This window comes from Oryctolagus cuniculus, chromosome 8 (genome assembly GCF_051225735.1).
Source record: "Oryctolagus cuniculus isolate XC-2025 breed Fujian yellow rabbit chromosome 8, ASM5122573v1, whole genome shotgun sequence".
In the NCBI taxonomy this organism is placed as follows: domain Eukaryota; kingdom Metazoa; phylum Chordata; class Mammalia; order Lagomorpha; family Leporidae; genus Oryctolagus; species Oryctolagus cuniculus.
In genome coordinates, this window is record NC_142874.1 from 53390073 (window position 1) to 53408399 (window position 18327).

The 18327-nt window shown below is 43.9% G+C and overlaps 1 protein-coding gene across 1 annotated transcript in view; it reads left to right on the plus strand.

Annotated features, from left to right (window-relative positions):
* RNF150 (ring finger protein 150) overlaps positions 1-9236 on the plus strand; it is a 341932-nt gene extending 332696 nt beyond the window's left edge. Inside the window, exon 7 of the mRNA XM_089302457.1 lies at positions 9000-9236. Coding sequence (XP_089158583.1) covers positions 9000-9193 — 194 coding nt within the window. The 3' untranslated portion in view covers positions 9194-9236. The remainder of the gene's footprint in view (positions 1-8999) is intronic.
* Positions 9237-18327: the final 9091 nt, after the last annotated feature.

Sequence of the window (18327 nt, forward strand, 5' to 3'; positions counted from 1 at the left end):
CCAGGCCAGCTCTCTGCTATGGCCCGGGAGTGCACTGGAGGATGGCCCAAGTCCTTGGGCCCTGCACCCCATGGGAGACCAGAAGAAGAACCTGGCTCCTGCCTTCGGATCAGTGTGGTGCGCCGGCTGCAGCACGCTGGCCGCGGCGGCCATTGGAGGGTGAACCAATGGCAAAGGAAGACCTTTCTCTCTGTCTCTCTCTCACTGTCCACTCTACCTGTTAAAAAAAAAAAGAGAGAGAGAGAGAGAGAGAGACATAATCTGAGCACTAGCAATGCCCAGCGTCTTCAGTGGCCCACACATTAAAAAAAAAAAAAAAAAAAAAAAAAAAAAAGAGAGAGAGAGAGAAAAAAAATGACCTCTAGCATTTATACTGACACTTCCAATTCAAATTAGTTCTATGGAGTTTTTAATTAACCAATGCTCTAAAACAGCTGTTTGTCTCTAGTTTATTCTATGATGAGAATTCTGAACCTCAAGGACACAGGGAATGACAGAATGAAGATATCCATTAATTATTCATTTAACCCACAACACACATACAACAGTCTCAGATTTCAGAATTTACTACTTCCCATGAGAAGAAAGTCCATTGTTTCCAACCTCAGGGAAAGTGAAGCCAGACAGACAAGCTACAAAGCTCAGTGACTTTGTTCAAACTGCGTGGGTTCTTCATGCTTACTTTTTTTATTATTATTTTTTAAAGATTTATTTATTCACTTGAAAGGCAGAGTGACAGAGAGAGAGAATCTTCCATTCACTTGTGCATTCCCCGAATGCCCACAATAGCCAGGGCTGAGTCAGGTTGAAGCCAAGAGCCAAGATCACCACCCAGGACTCCCACATGAATATTAGGAACCCAAGTACTTGGTCCATCATCTATTGCCTTCCAGGTGCATTAGCAGGAGGGGAGGGGAAGGAGCTGGGAGTGGACCCACTCTGATGTGGGATGTGGGTTTCAGGGCTTAACCCGTTGTGCTACCACCCGCACCCCATGCTTACACTCTTACCCATGCCCATCCTGTTCTCCAAAATGCTGAGTCAGGTTACTAAGACCAGTCCCTCTGGTCAAAACTGATTTTCTTAATTGGATAAAATATAAAGAAACACAGATCAAATCTATTTAAAAGATGTGCCCTAAAAGAATCAAAGAAATTTCAAGATAGGAAGGCGTTACCAGGCAGCCTGAGAAGGAGGTCAGGATCTGAGAAGCACAAATGAAGACAGTAGCTTCTTCTGCTCTGAGAGTCTTTACCCTAAAGATTTTGGGTTTTCCTTTCAGTTGTCTTCCAGGAGAGGAAGACAGAAATTGCAACCCACAGACAGTATAAAATAGGAAGTGTACCTGGAGGTTCACCCCATAACCATCTGGATTGAGCAGAGTTGCAAAGTCAATGCCACTTTTCTAAGTGAGGGCACCAGCCATGGACTCCATCCCTAGAGAACTGAGGGTTCTGAGAACTCAACCATGTTGATGCTGTCTATTTCAAATTATCAAATGAAGATAAATGTGTCCTGTCGGTGTTAGCCGAGATTAGGTAAAGAAGTCCAAAGCAATGAAATCAGGACTGTAGCTATTGTGTCTACTGATTTCTCATGGAAACTCTCACCAAACTGCCCTTGTTTGAGATGAGGAGGGAGCAGGAGAACTCTCGGGGAGGAGAAGAACCCTGGTGAAGCTTTCCTGGACATGCAGGTGGCAGATGGAGTACTAGAACTCGGGGAGGAGCGTGGGACAGACAGGGACAGGGTATAGGAAGAGAGGTGCATGTTGTAACATTTCCCAAGGCCACCAGTAGGAGATGGAGGAAGTACTTAAGAACAAGGAAGGGGATGAATCAGAAGCATTAAATTTCATGTTTTTTTAGGATTTATTTTATTTATTTGAAAGACAGTTACAGAGAGAGGTAGAGCCAGAGAAATAGAGAGAGGTCTTCCACCCGCTGGTTCACTCCCCAAATTACCACAACAGCCAGAGCTGAGCTGATCGGAAGCTAGGAGCCAGGAGCTTCTTCCAGGCCTCCCACACAGGTGCAGGGGCCCAAAGAGTTCAGCCATCTTCTACTGCTTTCCTAGGCCATAGCAGAAAGCTGGATTGGAAGTGGAGCAACCAGGACTCGAACCAGCGCCCATATGGGATACCAGTGTTGCAGGCCATGGCTTTAACCAGTTGTGCCGCAGCACCAGCCCCTAAATTTCATGATTAAGATCTAAGCTCGGGGCCGGTGCTGTGGCACAGCGGGTTAACACCCTGGCCTGAAGCACCAGCATCCCATATAGGCACCGGTTCTAGTCCCGGCTGCTCCTCTTCTGATCTAGCTCTCTGCTATGGCCTGGGATAGCAGTAGAAGATGGCCCAAGTCCTTGGGTCCCTGCACCCACATGGGAGACCTGGAAAACACTCCTGGCTCCTGGCTTCGGATCGGCGCAGTTCCGACCGTTGCAGCCATCTGGGAAGTAAACCATTGAAGACTGTCTCTCTCTCTCTCTCTCTCTCTCTCTCTCTGCCTCTCCTCTCTATGTGTAACTCTGACTTTCAAATAAATAAATAAATCTTAAAAAAAAAAAGACCTAAGTTTATTGGAGGCCGGTGCTATGGCGCAGAGGGTTAACATCTTGGCCTGAAGTACCAGCATCCCATATGGGCACCGGTTTGAGACCCAGCTGCTCCACTTCCAATCCAACTCTCTGCTGTGGCCTGGGAAAGCAGTGGAAGATGACCCAAGTCCTTGGGCCCCTGTGCCTACATGGGAGACCCGGAAGAGGCTCCTGGCTGCTGGCTTTGAATCGGCGCAGCTCCAGCCACTGCGGCCAACTGGGGAGTGAACCATAGGATGGAAGACCTCTCTCTCTTTATCTGCCTCTCCTCTTTCTGTGTAACTCTGATTTTCAAATAAATAAATAAATAAATATTTAAAAAAAAAGACCTAAGCTTACTTTATATAACTGCTATAAGCATTTGTAACCTTGGCAACCACTGTCAACAAGGGTCATCCCATGACCACCTTGGTTCAAGTAGTCAGATGTGCAGGAATGCACTGACTGGAGAGAGAAAACCTACATGTTGATTTGTTAATAAAAAGGGAGCAAAAAACTCACAGATGTTTGAAACCATCAATATTCATTTAATAATAAAGAAAAAGATACAACCATACCAAATCTTTCAGCCAACAAACATCAGAATGGAGTGTCTCCTATGTGTGTCCCACCTTATAGCACACATTGGATTTTGTTTCCAGGTCTCATTTGATCCTCATAACAGCCCCTGGCGGGCTAAGGAGGCCTATCTATGGGTGGGTTGTATCCTCTTGTGTAGACTGTGTTGCTCCAGAAAGGATTTAAGAAAATTTAAAGAGATTCATGAACTACAGCAAGATATCAGAAAATAAACAGAGAATGCACTAACCATATATTATCCCTCCCCAACATTTTAGAAATAATTTAACCAAAGAGTGAAAGATTTATACACAGGAAACTACAAGAAGTTGCTGGAAGAAACTGAAGACACAAATAAATGGAAAGATACTCTATGTTCTTGAATCAGAAGGGTCAATATTGCCATTATCAGGGTAGACACTGGAAAGAATCTGCAACTGGACAATAGCAGCTGTAGTTTTACACATGCACAGGTTTACCAAGGCACTAAGGACTCTCTTTTAAGAACTATGCACACTGGGGCAGGTATTTGCATAGTGGTTAAAGTACTGCTTAGGATACTCACATTCTGTACCATAGTGCCTGGGTTTCAGTCCTGCCTCTGCTTCTGACCAGTTTCCTGCCGATGCGCATTCTGGGAGGCAGTGGGTGATGGCTCAAGTACTGGGCTCCATCCACCCACATACAAGACTAAGACAGAGCTCCTGGCTCTCGGCTTCAGCTTGGCCCTTCCCTGGGCGTTGTAGACATGTGGGGAGTGAACCAACAGACAGATCTCTGTCTGGCTTTGTCACTCTTTCAAATAAAAAGACAAAAATATGTGGATTCATCTGTATTGACTTAAAAATATGCTCTCTGGGGGGCTGGCACTGTGGTGCAGCAGGTTAACTCCCTGGCCTGAAGCACCGGCACCCCATACGGGTCCGGTTCTGGTCCCGGCTGCTCCTCTTCAGATCCAGCTCTCTGCTATGGCCTGGGATAGCAGTGGAGGATGGCCCGGGTCCTTGGGCCCCTGCACCTGCGTGGGAGACCCAGAAGAGGCTTCTGGTTTCTGGCTTCGGATCGGCACAGCTCCGGCCATTGTGGCCAATTGGGGAGTGAGCTGGCGGATGGAAGACCACTCTCTCTGCCTCTCCTCTCTCTGTGTAACTCTGACTTTCAAATAAATGAATAAATGTTTAGAAAAAAAATGCTCTCTGCATCGTATAGTCAATGAAAAAGAGGTTATAAAAATTCAAACCACTTTGTTTCTTTCTTTCCTTCTTTCTAACTTTCCTTTATTCTCCTTTATCTCTCACTCTCTGTCTTTCCTTCCTTCTTGAGAGTATATACATCATACTTACTAACAGTTATCTCTGAGATAAAATATTATTAGAAATTTCTAGATACCTATGAGTTGTTGGGGTTTTTTTTTTTTACATTGAATATGAAGAGTTTTATAATAAGCAAATCTACCAAAGATATTTCCATTTAATTTTAAAATGCTTTTGTGGGGCTGATATGGCTGCAGCAGGTGAGCTGTAGCTTATGATGCCAGGATCCCAAATCAGAGTGCCGGTTTGAGTTCCAGCTACTCCACTTCCAGTCCTGCTTCTCCCTAATGTCCTTGGGAAGACAGAGGAAGATGACTCAAATACTTGAGCCTCTGCCACCCCTGGGGGAGACCTAGATGGATTTCCTGGCTCCTCGCTTTGCCTGGCTCAAACCTGGCTGTTGTACCTGTTTGGGGAGTGAATCAGCAGACAGAGGATCTTGCTGGCTCTCTCTCTAGCTCTCCCTTTCAAATAAATAAATAAGACTTATTTATTTATCTGTATGAATTCATTTACTAAACAAATAGTTATTGAGGACATGCCTTCTTCCAGGCTATCTCCTTGGACAGTGAATATCAAGATGAGTAAGAAGTGCTCAGAATCTAGAAACAAAAACAAAGAAGTCTGCCGTGACCTGCTTTGCAAACGACACATAAAATCTAATCCAAATCCTGTGGGTCTCTGAAGGCCTTCAACAGGCAAGGTCTATCCTTTCTCGGGCTCCAGTAGGGGTGGAGGTGGAGAAAAGGATGGTTCCAATCATCCTCTTTGGTGCCCAAGGACCTGGAACCCAGGTCTCCGACCTTAGACCCCAACAAGTGCACCTTTAGAGACTGATAGTTTCCGAGGTGGAGGTGGAGGTGCTCAGTGGTACATGTGACCTCCAGAAAGTGGGAACAGTCTCTTCTTCCTTAAAGACTTGTTGTTTCCTGGACACAGTTAAGTCAATGTCACCAGCGAACACAAATATCTTTTATGAGTTGTTTTTTTTTTTCCTTGCCACAAACTCTATGCCACAGACACACAGGTTCTTCACGCAGATGCACGAAGGCATAGACTCATTACACTGGTTACTAGAAGAAGGGTGTTGAAGTTTTCCAGAATCGGCCTGTGGAGAATCTTGGCTATGATGGAATCAAACCAGGGACAGCCTTCGTCCCAAGCCCTCAGCCAAAGCCAGCCACAGCAGAGGGGAATGAGGGAAGTCAGCCCAGCAGGCCAGGGCAGCTGCAATGCTCAGGCACTCCTGGCTTCCAGACGTTGGAAGACACAGCCCTGCCATTTAAATTCAGCTGACCTGCTCTCGTCCATTGCTGCGATGCCTTTTTAGCAAATTCCTCCAGCTTCAGAAGGCAGTGCTAGCTGGCGCTGCGGCTCACTAGGCTAATCCTCCACCTTGCGGCGCCGGCACACCGGGTTCTAGTCCCAGTCGGGGCGCCGGATTCTGTCCCAGTTGCCCCTCTTCCAGGCCAGCTCTCTGCCATGGCCAGGGAGTGCAGTGGAGGATGGCCCAAGTGCTTGGGCCCTGCACCCCATGGGAGACCAGGAGAAGCACCTGGCTCCTGCCTTCGGATCAGTGCGGTGCGCCGGCCGCAGCGCACCGGCCGTGGCGGCCATTGGAGGGTGAACCAACGGCAAAGGAAGACCTTTCTCTCTGTCTCTCTCTCTCACTGTCCACTCTGCCTGTCAAAAAAAAAAAAAAAAAAAAAAAAAAAAAAAAAAAAAAGAGGCAGTGCTGCACACGGGGAGAACTTTGTTTTGACTCCTTGTCTATCTGGCCCCAGAAGCACCTGCTTTCTTCGGGAAACTAAAGTGCTGCCCTGTTGCCAGTGACTTACAATTTCTTACCCCCAGCCAGTTTTGCAGAGCTCAGAAAACTGAGATGCTTATCATAGCTTTTCTCAGCAGTCAGCCTCGCCCGGGTTACATACCGAAAGGCTCACAAAATCGGGCATGACTTCTTTGAAGGTGACCTGACCTTAATTACTAAGGCCTTGCTCAGATAGGAGCACACTTCAAAAGGTTTGTGAAAGATGGAATTAGAAAGTTACTCCCTTGCAAAGAACCTGAGACCCATGCCTATCAGAGGTATTCACAATGTTCAAGGAAAAGATGTATTATGAGAAAACTTAGCATGGATTTCAAAAATTTTTGCACCAAAACTGAAACTCTTTTAACTGACTTTTCCTGCAAACTTTTTTTGAGTTCCTGTGTATATATGACAATGCTATCCATTAAATCTCATCTGTGAGGACGGCGACTCAAAACACCAAGGCAGACGCTGAGTCTTACCTGCACGTGGGCCCAGGTCTGAGCTGGCAGCACGTGACAATGACCAGCAGCCATTTAGCAGGAACTGCAGGGTCTGATGCCACCCCATCAATCCATTGATCCCATTCACATTTATTTGATGCTCCCTGTGCCCAACTTACTGAGGATAAAAGAAAACTACTTCCTGGAATTTGAAGAGTGTGAAGATAGGTATCTGTGTGCAAATAGTTCCAGAATAGTTAAAAAAAAATGTGGGGCCAGCACTGTGGCTCACTTGGTTAATCCTCCACCTGCAGCACCAGCATCCCATTTGGCCACCGGGTTCTAGTCCCGGTTGCCCCTCTTCCAGTCCAGCTCTCTGCTGTGGCCTGGGAAGGCTATGGAAGATGGTCCAGATGCTTGAACCCCTGCACCCACATGGGAGACCAGGAGGAAGCACCTGGCTCCTGGCTTTGGATTGGAGCAGCGTTGGCCGTAGCAGCCATTTGAGGGGTGAAACAACAGAAGGAAGACCTTTCTCTCTGTCTCTCTGTCTCTCTCTCTCTCTCTCTCTCTCTCTCACTGTTTAACTCTGTCAAATAAATTAAAAAAAAAGTGTGAGCTCTCCAATGGAGTTCACTTTAAAATGTAAGCTGAGCAAGGAAGAACAAAGTCACAGCACCCTGAAACTGCCTTGCCAAATCCCTCTGTGGGATGCCTTTGTTTGCTCCTGGTTTGAGTAACACGTGCATCTTTCCCGTGCATCCACGTAGACAGGTGCTTTATTCACCAATGTATCTTTGCAAATAACATGCAAACCTACTAGCTGAAAGGAGAAAAAAGAGAGAGGGAATAAGAGGGCAGAGAGGAAAGCAGGAAGGGGAAGAAGACAACGTACATGGCAGTGGAAAACCTGGGATCTGCAGACTGCTGAGATTCAGCTCCGACTCTGAGATGCAGAGCCATGTGACCTCAAGCAAGTTACTTAATTTCTCTGTGCCTTGCCTTCTGCATCTAGAAAATCTTGAATGATAATATCTGTCTCATCTAGTTGAGCACAGAAAATTGAACAAATATTTGTTGTTTTAGGGGCTGGAATTGAGGTACAGCAGGTTAAGCCGATGCCTTAGGTGCCAGCATCCCATATCCGAACGCCATTTGAGCCCCAGCTACTTCACTTCTGACTCAGCTTCCTGCTAATGCGACTGGGAAAGCAGCAGCAGGTGACCCAAGTACTTGGATCCCGGACAGATGGAGTTCCTGGTTCCTGGCTTCAGCCTGAGTTAGTCCCAGCTGTTGTGGCCATTTGGGGAATGAACAGCAGATTGAAAGATTGAAGATCTCTCTCTCTCTCTCTCTCTCTCTCTCTCTCTCTCTCTCTCTTCCTCTCTCTGCCTGTGAAATAAATAATCTTCATAAAAGAAAAAACTCCTACCCTACTTTATTACATAAATAAATAAACACTTAGCATACATTATTAGTGGTGGGACATTTCTATATTTCTAGATTCTAGGTAGGAAAGATAAGGCAGACATATCATAAAATAGAAAATGTAACAGATCAGTGAATATGGGAAAAGGTTCAGCCTCCAGAAAATTGCAGTTTAGAATAATAATGAAATTTTATTTTGAGGGGACTGGCATTGTGTGCAATGGATTAAGCCTCTGCTGCGAGGCCAGCATCCCACCTGAGTGCCAGTTCAAGTCCCAGCTGCTCCATTTCTGATCCAGCTCCCTGCTAATGTGCCTGGGAAAGCAGCAGAAGATGTGCCAAGTGCTTGCACACCTGCTACCCACACGGGTGAATTGGATGGAGTTCCCGGTCCCTGGCTTTGGCCCAACCCTGGCCATTGAGGCCATTTAGGGAGTGAACCCCTGTCTCTCCCTGTCCTTCCATAACTCTTCCTTTCAAAGAAATAAATCTCATAATTAAAAAATTCATTTTTTCCCATCAAAGAATTTTTTACTCATTTTAATTATTTCCTTCCACTTAATTCTTAGCCTGCTTTTTTCCTCTTAGAAATTTATCCACCTAGACACAACTTCGAATAAAATTAATTACTGAATACTGGGAGAGATGTGGTGAAGTCAACAGTATTCTACAGTGCCAGTGGTGTGTCCTTTGAGGAAGAATTTGGCAATGTGGATGAAGGCCTTAAAGCCTTTCAAAGACTTTGGCCTGGGGCCAGCGCTGTGGCACAGTAGGTTAAGCCTCTGCCTGTGGCACTGGCATCCTATATGGGCACTGGTTCTAATCTCAGCTGTTCCTCTTCTGATCCAGCTCTCTGCTATGGCCTGGGAAAACAGTGGAAGATGACTCAAGTGCTTGGACCCCTGCACTCACGTGGAAGACCTGGAAGAAGCTCCTGGCTCCTGCCTTCGGACTGGCCCAGCTCCGGATGTTGCAGCCATTTGAAGAGTGAACCAGAGGATAGAAGAACCTTTCTCTCTGCCTCTCCCTTTCTCTGTCTGTAACTCTACCTCTCAAATAAATAAATAAATAAAATATTTAAAAAAAGACTTTGGCTTTTACTTCATTTGTTTATCTAGAAAGGCAATCCTAGGTAAGGAAACATGGTGTTCTTCATAAAATCTAAAAACATCAACAATTTTTTTGGTTCTTGTTTTTATTTGTTTCATTTTGTATTACTATAAAGAGAACAGAATATTTCATAGGTACAGTTCTAAGAAGATAACTATACTTCCCTCACTGCCCTTTTCCCCCACCCAATCCCCCTCCTTCCTAATTCCCCTCCTTCTCTCCCTTCTTTCCTTTCATTAATTTTTTCAAAGACATAATTTCAATCCTGTCTATAAGCACAGGCTTAATTCACCAGTAACCATAATATTCAACAAATAAAAAGTAGGAGACCACAGGTCCACAGGAATATGAACAAGGGCCAACAACAACAATCATATCACAAGATGTCCATTTCTTTTCCATACTTCTTTTTGTATTCTACATTAACTGCGACATATCAGAGAAATCGTATGATACTTCTCTTTTGGAGACCGACTTATTTCACTACGCTTAGTGGTTTCCAGTTGTATTGATTTTGTGCAAAAGACAGGGTTTCATTCTTTTTTCACAGCTGAGTTGTACTCCATACTACATATACATTATAATTTCTTTATCCAGTCATCAACTGATGGACATCAGGGTTGATACTGTATCTTAGCTATTGTGAATTAAGCTGCAATAAACATTGGGGGGTACAGATACCTCTTTCATATGCTGCTTTTATTTCATAAAACACCAAAAATTAACCACAGTGTAACAGCCTAGAATAGGTGTCAGGAAAATACAAACTGTTGACCAGATGTGGCCCATTGTTTGGATTTGGAAATGAAGTTCTATTGGAACACAGCCAGGCTGATTTCTTTACTTATTGTCTTTGGCTGCTTTTGTGGTATGGTAGCAGGGCTGAATAGTTATAAGAGCCCACAGTTAGGGAGAGTTAGCACAGCCCCCACAATGTACAGAATATTCACTGTCTAATCATTAGCAGAAAGGGCTTGCTGCCCTCTAACTTGTATTTATTTATTTATTTATTTTTCTAAGATTGCTTTATTTTTACTTGAAAGTCAGAGTTACACAGAGACAGAAGGAGAGGCAGAGAAAGAGAGAGGTCTTCCATCTGCTAGTCCACTCCCTAATTGGCCGAAACGGCCAGATCCTGCGTTTATCGGAAGCCAGGAGCCTCTTTCGGTTCTGCTGTGCAGGTGCAGGATCCCAAGGGCTTGGGCCGTCCTCCACTGCTTTCCCAGGCTATAGCAGAGAGCTGGACTGAAAGTGGAGCAGCCGGGACTCGAACCGGCACCCATATGGGATTATTTTGTAGCCAGCGAAAACAATTTACAGGAAGTTTACAAAAAATGGAAAAATGTTACAGGCTATGGTAAAATAAGAGAATACATGACTGTAGGTACTATTTAGTTACAATCATGTGAAGAAAACATTCTTAATTCCTTCGAATGGGCTCTAGGCAGACGGAAGCTACCACAGGAGAAAAGCACAGATCTGCTTTTCACCATCCTAGGCACCTGTGTGTGTGTGAACTTAGATCAACAAGGAAGCAAAATGTTCAGAATGGGCTCCCCATCCATCACAACCTTAAGGGCTGAAGGAGTAGCCTTAATTCAAAGCCATCAAACATTAAGAGCAAAGTGAGCAAGACCCAAGTGAGAACAAAATTAAACCAAAAAGTGAGGTCAGCCAGAGTACCTTGACTTCCCACAACCACCTCCTATCATTTGCAAGGCCTGGAAGAGTTGCAGCATTGAGTTTCTAAACTGTTTGGGGAAAGTCGCTGTTTCTTCCCACCTTCACCTCCTTCTCTAGGGGATGAAGGTGAAGGCTGCAGATTTTGCTCCAATCAGACACAACTCCCTCCACCCACCAGGCAGCCCAAACTGTCTGCCCAGCCCACCCAAGACTCCCTCAGGTGAAAACCCACACTTGTGAGATTAACAGCATGGAAGACAGTGAGCAGGAGAAAACAACAGCCACACATCCATCAGCCACCAATTTATCCTTTGTTTATCACATCTCATTGCTCAGTCCCATGAACAAATGAAACCTAGGGGCAAGGGTTGTGGCACAGCGGGTTAAGCCACCAGTCGGGTAGCATCCTGTATCAGAGTGCCTGGGATGGAGTCCCACCTCTGCCTCTTGATGTTCCAGCTTCCTGCTAATACATACCCTGGGAGGTAGAGATGATGACTCCAGAGCTGAGTCCCCATGATCCTCATGGGAGACCCAGTGGAGTTCCTACATTATAGTCCAGCCTCACCTATTGTGAACATGCGGTGAGTGAACCTACACATAGAAACAAAGCTCTCCTCTTTTCTTTCCCTCTATCCCTCTTTCTCTCTGTGTCACTCTGCCTTTCAAATAAAAACATGGGGCCGGCACTGTGGCTTAGTGGATAAAGGCTGTAGCACCGGCATCCCATATGGGCACCAGTTCAAGTCCTGGCTACTCTACTTCTGATCCAGCTCTCTGCTATAGCCTGGGAAAGCAATGGAGGATAGCCCAAGTCCTTGGGCCCCTGCACCTGCGTTCAGATTGGCAAAGCTCTGGCCGTTGCAGCCAACTGGGGAGTGAACCAGCAGATGGAAGACCACCCCGTCCCTGATTCTCCTTCTCGCTATGTGTAACTTTGACTTTCAAGAAAATAAATCTTAAAAATAAAACAAATAAAAACATAATATTAAATGAATAAACTTAATAAAATAAGCAATTACATCTAAAGTCCTGTTTTGAAGCCAAACAGCCACAGCTAAGAGCATAGCTGGTCTTCTCTACACTTCTATTCCTTAATGAAAATTTTCCCCAATCTACAAAACAGAGCTTAAAGAGGAAGCATAGGGAAGTAGAAGGGTGGGGAAATTTAATTGATAAATACTAAGATGTAAGTGGATAGGAGTAAGACGTTCTGGTGTCTTATTATTGCATAGTTTAGTGACTGTTAATATTGGTAATGTCCTAAATATTTCTCTAAGAAAATAAAAGAAAGGATTTGGAATGTTTTTGCCATAGAGAAATGTTAAAAGTCTGAAGACATATATATGTGTACCGTGACTGGACATTACACAGTGTAGGTGTGTTTGGAAAAGTCACACAGTGCCCCATAAATATGTACAATTTTTATGTTGTGGTTAATTTTTTTTAAAGAATGAGGTCTGACCCGAAGAGACCCCATTCATTCATTCAATACATATCTGGTAAGTACCTACTGTGTGCTGGACACTGATCTAGACTTTGGGAATATAGCAGAGAAAAGAACATGAAGATCCACATCCTTGGAGAGATTACATTCCAGCAAAGAAGAGGCAGACACTGCACAGTAAGGATGATAAGTAAATTAGAAGTATAAAAAATGAATAGGAGGGGGTAAGAGGAATTGGAAATGGGTATAGGAGAGTCCTATTTGCCTTATTACAAAGGATGGTCAGGATAGGACTTGTTAAGTAGGCTTCAAGGCAAAGATTGAAGAAGGTGAGGCAGTTAGGAATGCAGTCGCCCTCCCACTAAGGGCTAAGATCCTTTCAGATCCTTCCCTCAGGACATCTATGACAAAGCAGTGAAGGTGAAATAAAGTCTGGTTTCTTTCCCCACACACTAGTAGAGAAACTATGTCGAGGTCAAAGGGAAAAGAATTATTACATCGCAGGCTCCACAGGAGCAGGGACTTCCTTCTCCTCCTCTGTGTCCCTAGGTCCTGGCACCTAGTGCTCAATTGATATTTGTTAAATGGATATGTGATTATCTGCTACATAAAATAAAAACAAACATTGGGGGCTGGCTGACATTGTGCCACAGTGGGTTAAACCCCCACCTGTGAGGCCACTATCCCATATGCGCACAAGTTCAAGTCCCAGCTGAGAATGCAAACCACACAGAGGAAATTAGAGGCAAGAAATGGAAACAGACAGAGCCTACATACACATGGTTGCTGCTTAACATCTACCCAGGACCTCTCAGGAATCAGAACTACTCAATGCCTTTTTCCTGAACCCATTTTGAGTTTTCTAACACAGTGAAATTTCTAACACTTACAATGAAAGATCCCAGACTTACACAAGCGCAAGTATGCCAAACATAGCTCTTCCTAGGATAAAAATGCTCAATACCACTCCATTATTTTTTTTTTTTTTTGACAGGCAGAGTGGACAGTGAGAGAGAGAGAGACAGAGAGAAAGGTCTTCCTTTTAAGGCCATTGGTTCACCCTCCAATGGCTGCCGCCGCTGGCCCACTGCAGCCGGCGCATCACGCTGATCTGAAGCCAGGAGCCAGGTGCTTCTCCTGGTCTCCCATCTGGGTGCAGGGACCAAGGACCTGGGCCATCCTCCACTGCACTCCTGGGCCATAGCAGAGAGTTGGCCTGGAAGAGGGGCAACCGGGACAGAATCCGGCGCCCTGACCGGGACTAGAACCCGGTGTGGCGGCGCCGCAAGGCGGAAGATTAGCCTAGTGAGCCACGGCACCAGCCACCACTCCATTCTTTCTGATGAATGCTGTTCAATATGAAATTTATAAAAAAAGAGGCAGGTAATTTTTTTTAAATTTATTTATTTATTTATTTGAAAATATTACAGAGAGAGAGAGAAGGAGAGGCAGAGAGAGAGAGGTCTTCCATCTGCTGGTTCACTCCCCAGTTGGCCACAATGGCTGGAGCTGTGTCGATCCAAAGCCAGGAGCCAGGAGCCTCTTCTGGGTCTTCCCATGCAGGTGCAGGGGCCCAAGGCCTTGGGCCATCCTCCACTGCTATCTCAGGCCATAGCAGAGAACTGAATTGGAAGTGGAGCTGCTGGGACTTGAACTGGTGCCCATAAGAGATCAGCACTGCAGGTGGCATGCCCACCTGCCACACCACAGCACCAAGGTAAGCAATTTTAACTTCATTTTGAAAATTTCATAACTTGCCTATAACGTGAAGTGTTACCAAGATATCTTAGGAAACATTGGGGTTTTTTTATTTTGTTTTGTAAATTCTGTTAGTTTATTTGTTTGAGAGACAGAGACAAAGATCTACCCACTGCTTCACTTCCCCAATGTCTTCAGCTGAGGCTCAAGCCAGGGGAAGGGAACCCAATGCAGGTCTCCCATGTGCATGGCAGGCCTGCTGCCTCCCAGGGTCTGTATTAACAGAAAGCTGCCTTCAGAACCCTGAGGTTCTCAAACTCAAGCACTCTGAGACGTGGGCCTCTTAACAACATGTTAACCACCAGGCCAAACATCTGCCTGGGGAAACATTGCTTTTTTATTGAGCACTCTTAGATGAGGAAAGTAGGTATGTGAGAAAGGGAATATAGAAGAGACAATACATACAGATTTTTTAAAATAGCCGCACAAGTCAGGATATCCTGATATAGTGGAAAGTGAATTAGGGCTATAGTTGGATGACCTCAGTTTCCATAAGCAAACCAACTACATGTGATATGGTAGAAATGTTCTTGAAATTTGGAGACTAAGGATCCTGGGCTGATATCCAGGTCTAGCACTTTCTGTGTAGCCTTGAGGGAATTTTTTTTTAACTTTTATTTAATGAATATAAATTTCCAAAGTACGACTTATGGATTACAATGGCTTCCCCCCCATACCGTCCCTCCCACCCGCAACCCTCCCCTTTCCCACTCCCTCTCCCCTTCCATTCACATCAAGATTCATTTTCAATTATCTTAATATACAGAAGATCAGCTTAGTATAAGTAAAGATTTCAACAGTTTGCTCCCACACAGAAACATAAAGTGAAAAATAATAGATGATTTTTTAAATGATGATGAAATCAGATCAGACCTATTGTCATGTTTAATCCCAGTGAGAGTCAAGTTGGGAATTGATAATTTCTTTTTTTTTTTTTTTACAGAAGATCAGTTTAGTATACATTAAGTAAAGATTACAACAGTTTGCACCCCCATAGAAACACAAAGTGAAATATACTGTTTGAGTACTCATTATAGCATTAAATCTCAATGTACAGCACATTAAGGACAGAGATCCTACATGAGGAGTAAGTGCACAGTGACTCCTGTTGTTGACTTTACCAATTGACACTCCTGTCTATGGCATCAGTAATCTCCCTATGCTCCAGTCATGAGTTTCCAAGGCTATGGAAGCCCTCTGAGTTCTCCGACTCTTATCTTGTTTAGACAAGGTCATAGTCAAAGTGGAGGTTCGCTCCTCCATTCAGAGAAAGGTACCTCCTTCTTTGAAGACCTGTTCTTTCCACTGGGATCTCACTCACAGAGATCTTTTTGCCAGAGTGTCTTGGCTTTCCATGCCTGAAATACTCTCACGGGCTTTTCAGCCAGATCCGAATGGCTTTAGGGCTGATTCTGAGGCCAGAGTGCTATTTAGGACATCTGCCATTCCATGAGTCTGCTGAGTATCTCGCTTCCCATGTTGGATCACTCTCCCCTTTATTTATTCTATCGGTTAGTGTTAGCAGGTACTAGACGTGTTTATGTGCTCCCTTTGACTCTTAGTCCTTTCATTATGATCAATTGTGAACTGAAGTTGATCACTTGGAATAGTGAGATGGCATTGGTACATGCCACCTTGATGGGATTGAATTGGAATCCCCTGGTATGTTTTTAACTTTACCATTTGGGGCAAGTCAGCTTGAGCATGTCCCAAATTATACACCTCTTCCCTCTCTTATTCCCACTCTTATGTTTAACAGGGATCACATTTCAGTTAATTTTCAACACTGAAGAATAACTGTGTGATAATTACAGAATTAAACCAGTCATATTAAGTAGAACAGACAAAAAAAAATACTAAGAGGGATAATGTATTAAGTTGTTCATTAACAGTCAGGGCTATGCTGATCAAGTCACCGTTTCTCATAGTGTCCATTTCACTTCAGGAGGTTTCCTTTTTGGTGTTCAGTCAGTTGTCACCGATCAGGGAGAACATATGGTATTTGTCCCTTTGGGACTGGCTTACTTCACTCAGCATGATGTGTTCCAGATTCCTCCATTTTGTTGCAAATGACTGGATTTCGTTGTTTCTTACTGCGGTATAGTATTCTAAAGAATACATATCCCATAATTTCTTTATGCAGTCTACCGTTGATGGGCATTTAGTTTGGTTCCAGGTCTTGGCTATTGTGAATTCTGCTGCGATAAACATTAGGGTGCAGACCACTTTTTTGTTTGCCAATTTAAACTCCTTTGGGTAAATTCCAAGGAGTGGGATGGCTGGTTCGAAAGGTAGGGTTATATTCAGGTTTCTGAGGAATCTCCAGACTGACTTCCATAGTGGCTTGACCAGTTTGCATTCCCACCAACAGTGGGTTAGTGTCCCTTTTTCCCCACATCCTCGCCAGCATCTGTTGTTGGTAGATTTCTGTATGTGAGCCATTCTAACCGGGGTGAGGTGAAACCTCATTGTGGTTTTGATTTGCATTTCCCTGATTGCTAGCGACCTTGAACATTTTTTCATGTGTCTGTTGGCCATTTGGATTTCCTCTTTTGAAAACTGTCTATTGAGGTCCTTGGCCCATCTCTTAAGTGGGTTGTTTGTTTTGTTGTTGTGGAGTTTCTTGATCTCTTTGTAGATTCTGGTTATTAACCCTTTATCTGTTGCATAGTTTGCAAATATTTTTTCCCATTCTGTCAGTTGTCTCTTCACTCTCCTGACTGTTTCTTTTGCAGTACAGAAACTTCTCAATTTGATGCAATCCCAATAGTTGATTTTGGCTTTGACTGCCTGTGCCTCCCGAATCTTTTCCAGAAATTCTTTGCCTGTGCCAATATCTTGAAGGGTTTCTCCAATGTTCTCTAATAACTTGATGGTGTCAGGACGTAGATTTAGGTCTTTAATCCACGTTGAGTGGATTTTTGTGTAAGGTGTAAGGTAGGGGTCTTGCTTCATGATTCTGCACGTGGAAATCCAGTTTTCAAAGCACCATTTGTTGAATAGACTATCCTTGCTCCAGGAATTGGTTTTAGATCCTTGATCAAATATAAGTTGGCTGTAGATGTTTGGGTTGATTTCTGGTGTTTCTATTCTGTTCCACTGGTCTATCCATCTGTTTCTGTACCAATACCATGCTGTTTTGATTACGACTTCCCTGTAGTATGTCCTGAAATCTGGTATTGTGATGCCTCCGGCTTTGTTTTTTGTTTTACAAGATTGCTTTAGTTGTTCAAGGTCTCCTGCGTCTCCATATGAATTTCAGCATCATTTTTTCTAGATCTGAGAAGAATGTCTTTGGTATCTTGATTGGGATTGCATTGAATCTATAAATTGCTTTTGGGAGAAAGGACATTTTGATGATGTTGATTTTTCTAATCCATGAGCATGGAAGATTTTTCCATTTCTTGGTATCCTCTTCAATTTCTTTCTTTAAGATTTTGTAATTCTCATTGTAGAGATCTTTAACGTCCTTGGTTAAGTTTATTCCAAGGTATTTGATTGTTTTTGTAGCTATTGTGAATGGGATTGATCTTAGCAGTTCTTTCTCAGACATGGCATTGCTTGTGTATACAAAGGCTGTTGATTTTTGTGTATTGATTTTATATCCTGCCACTTTGCCAAACTCCTCTATGAGTTCCAATAGTCTCTTAGTAGAGTTCTTTGGATCCTCTAAGTAAAGAATCATACCGTCTGCAAAGAGGGCTAGTTTGACTTCTTCCTTCTCAATTTGTATTCCTTTGATTTCTTTTTCTTGTCTGATGGCTCTGGCTAAAACTTCCAGAACTATGTTAAAATAGCAGTGGTGAGAGTGGGCATCCCTGCCTGGTGCCAGATCTCAGTGGAAATACTTCCAACTTTTCCCCATTCAATAGGATGCTGGCTGTGGGTTTTTTATAAATTGCTTTGATTATATTGAGGAAAGTTCCTTCTATACCCAATTTGCTTAGAGTTTTCATCATGAAAGGGTGTTGAATTTTATCGAATGCTTTCTCTGCATCAGTTGAGATAATCATATGGTTTTTCTTCTGCAGTCTGTTAATGTGGTGAATCACATTGATTGATTTGCGAATGTTGAACCATCCCTGCATACCAGGGATAAATCCCACTTGGTCTGGGTGGATGATTTTTCTGATGTATTGTATTCTATTGGCGAGAATTTTATTGAGAATTTTTGCGTCT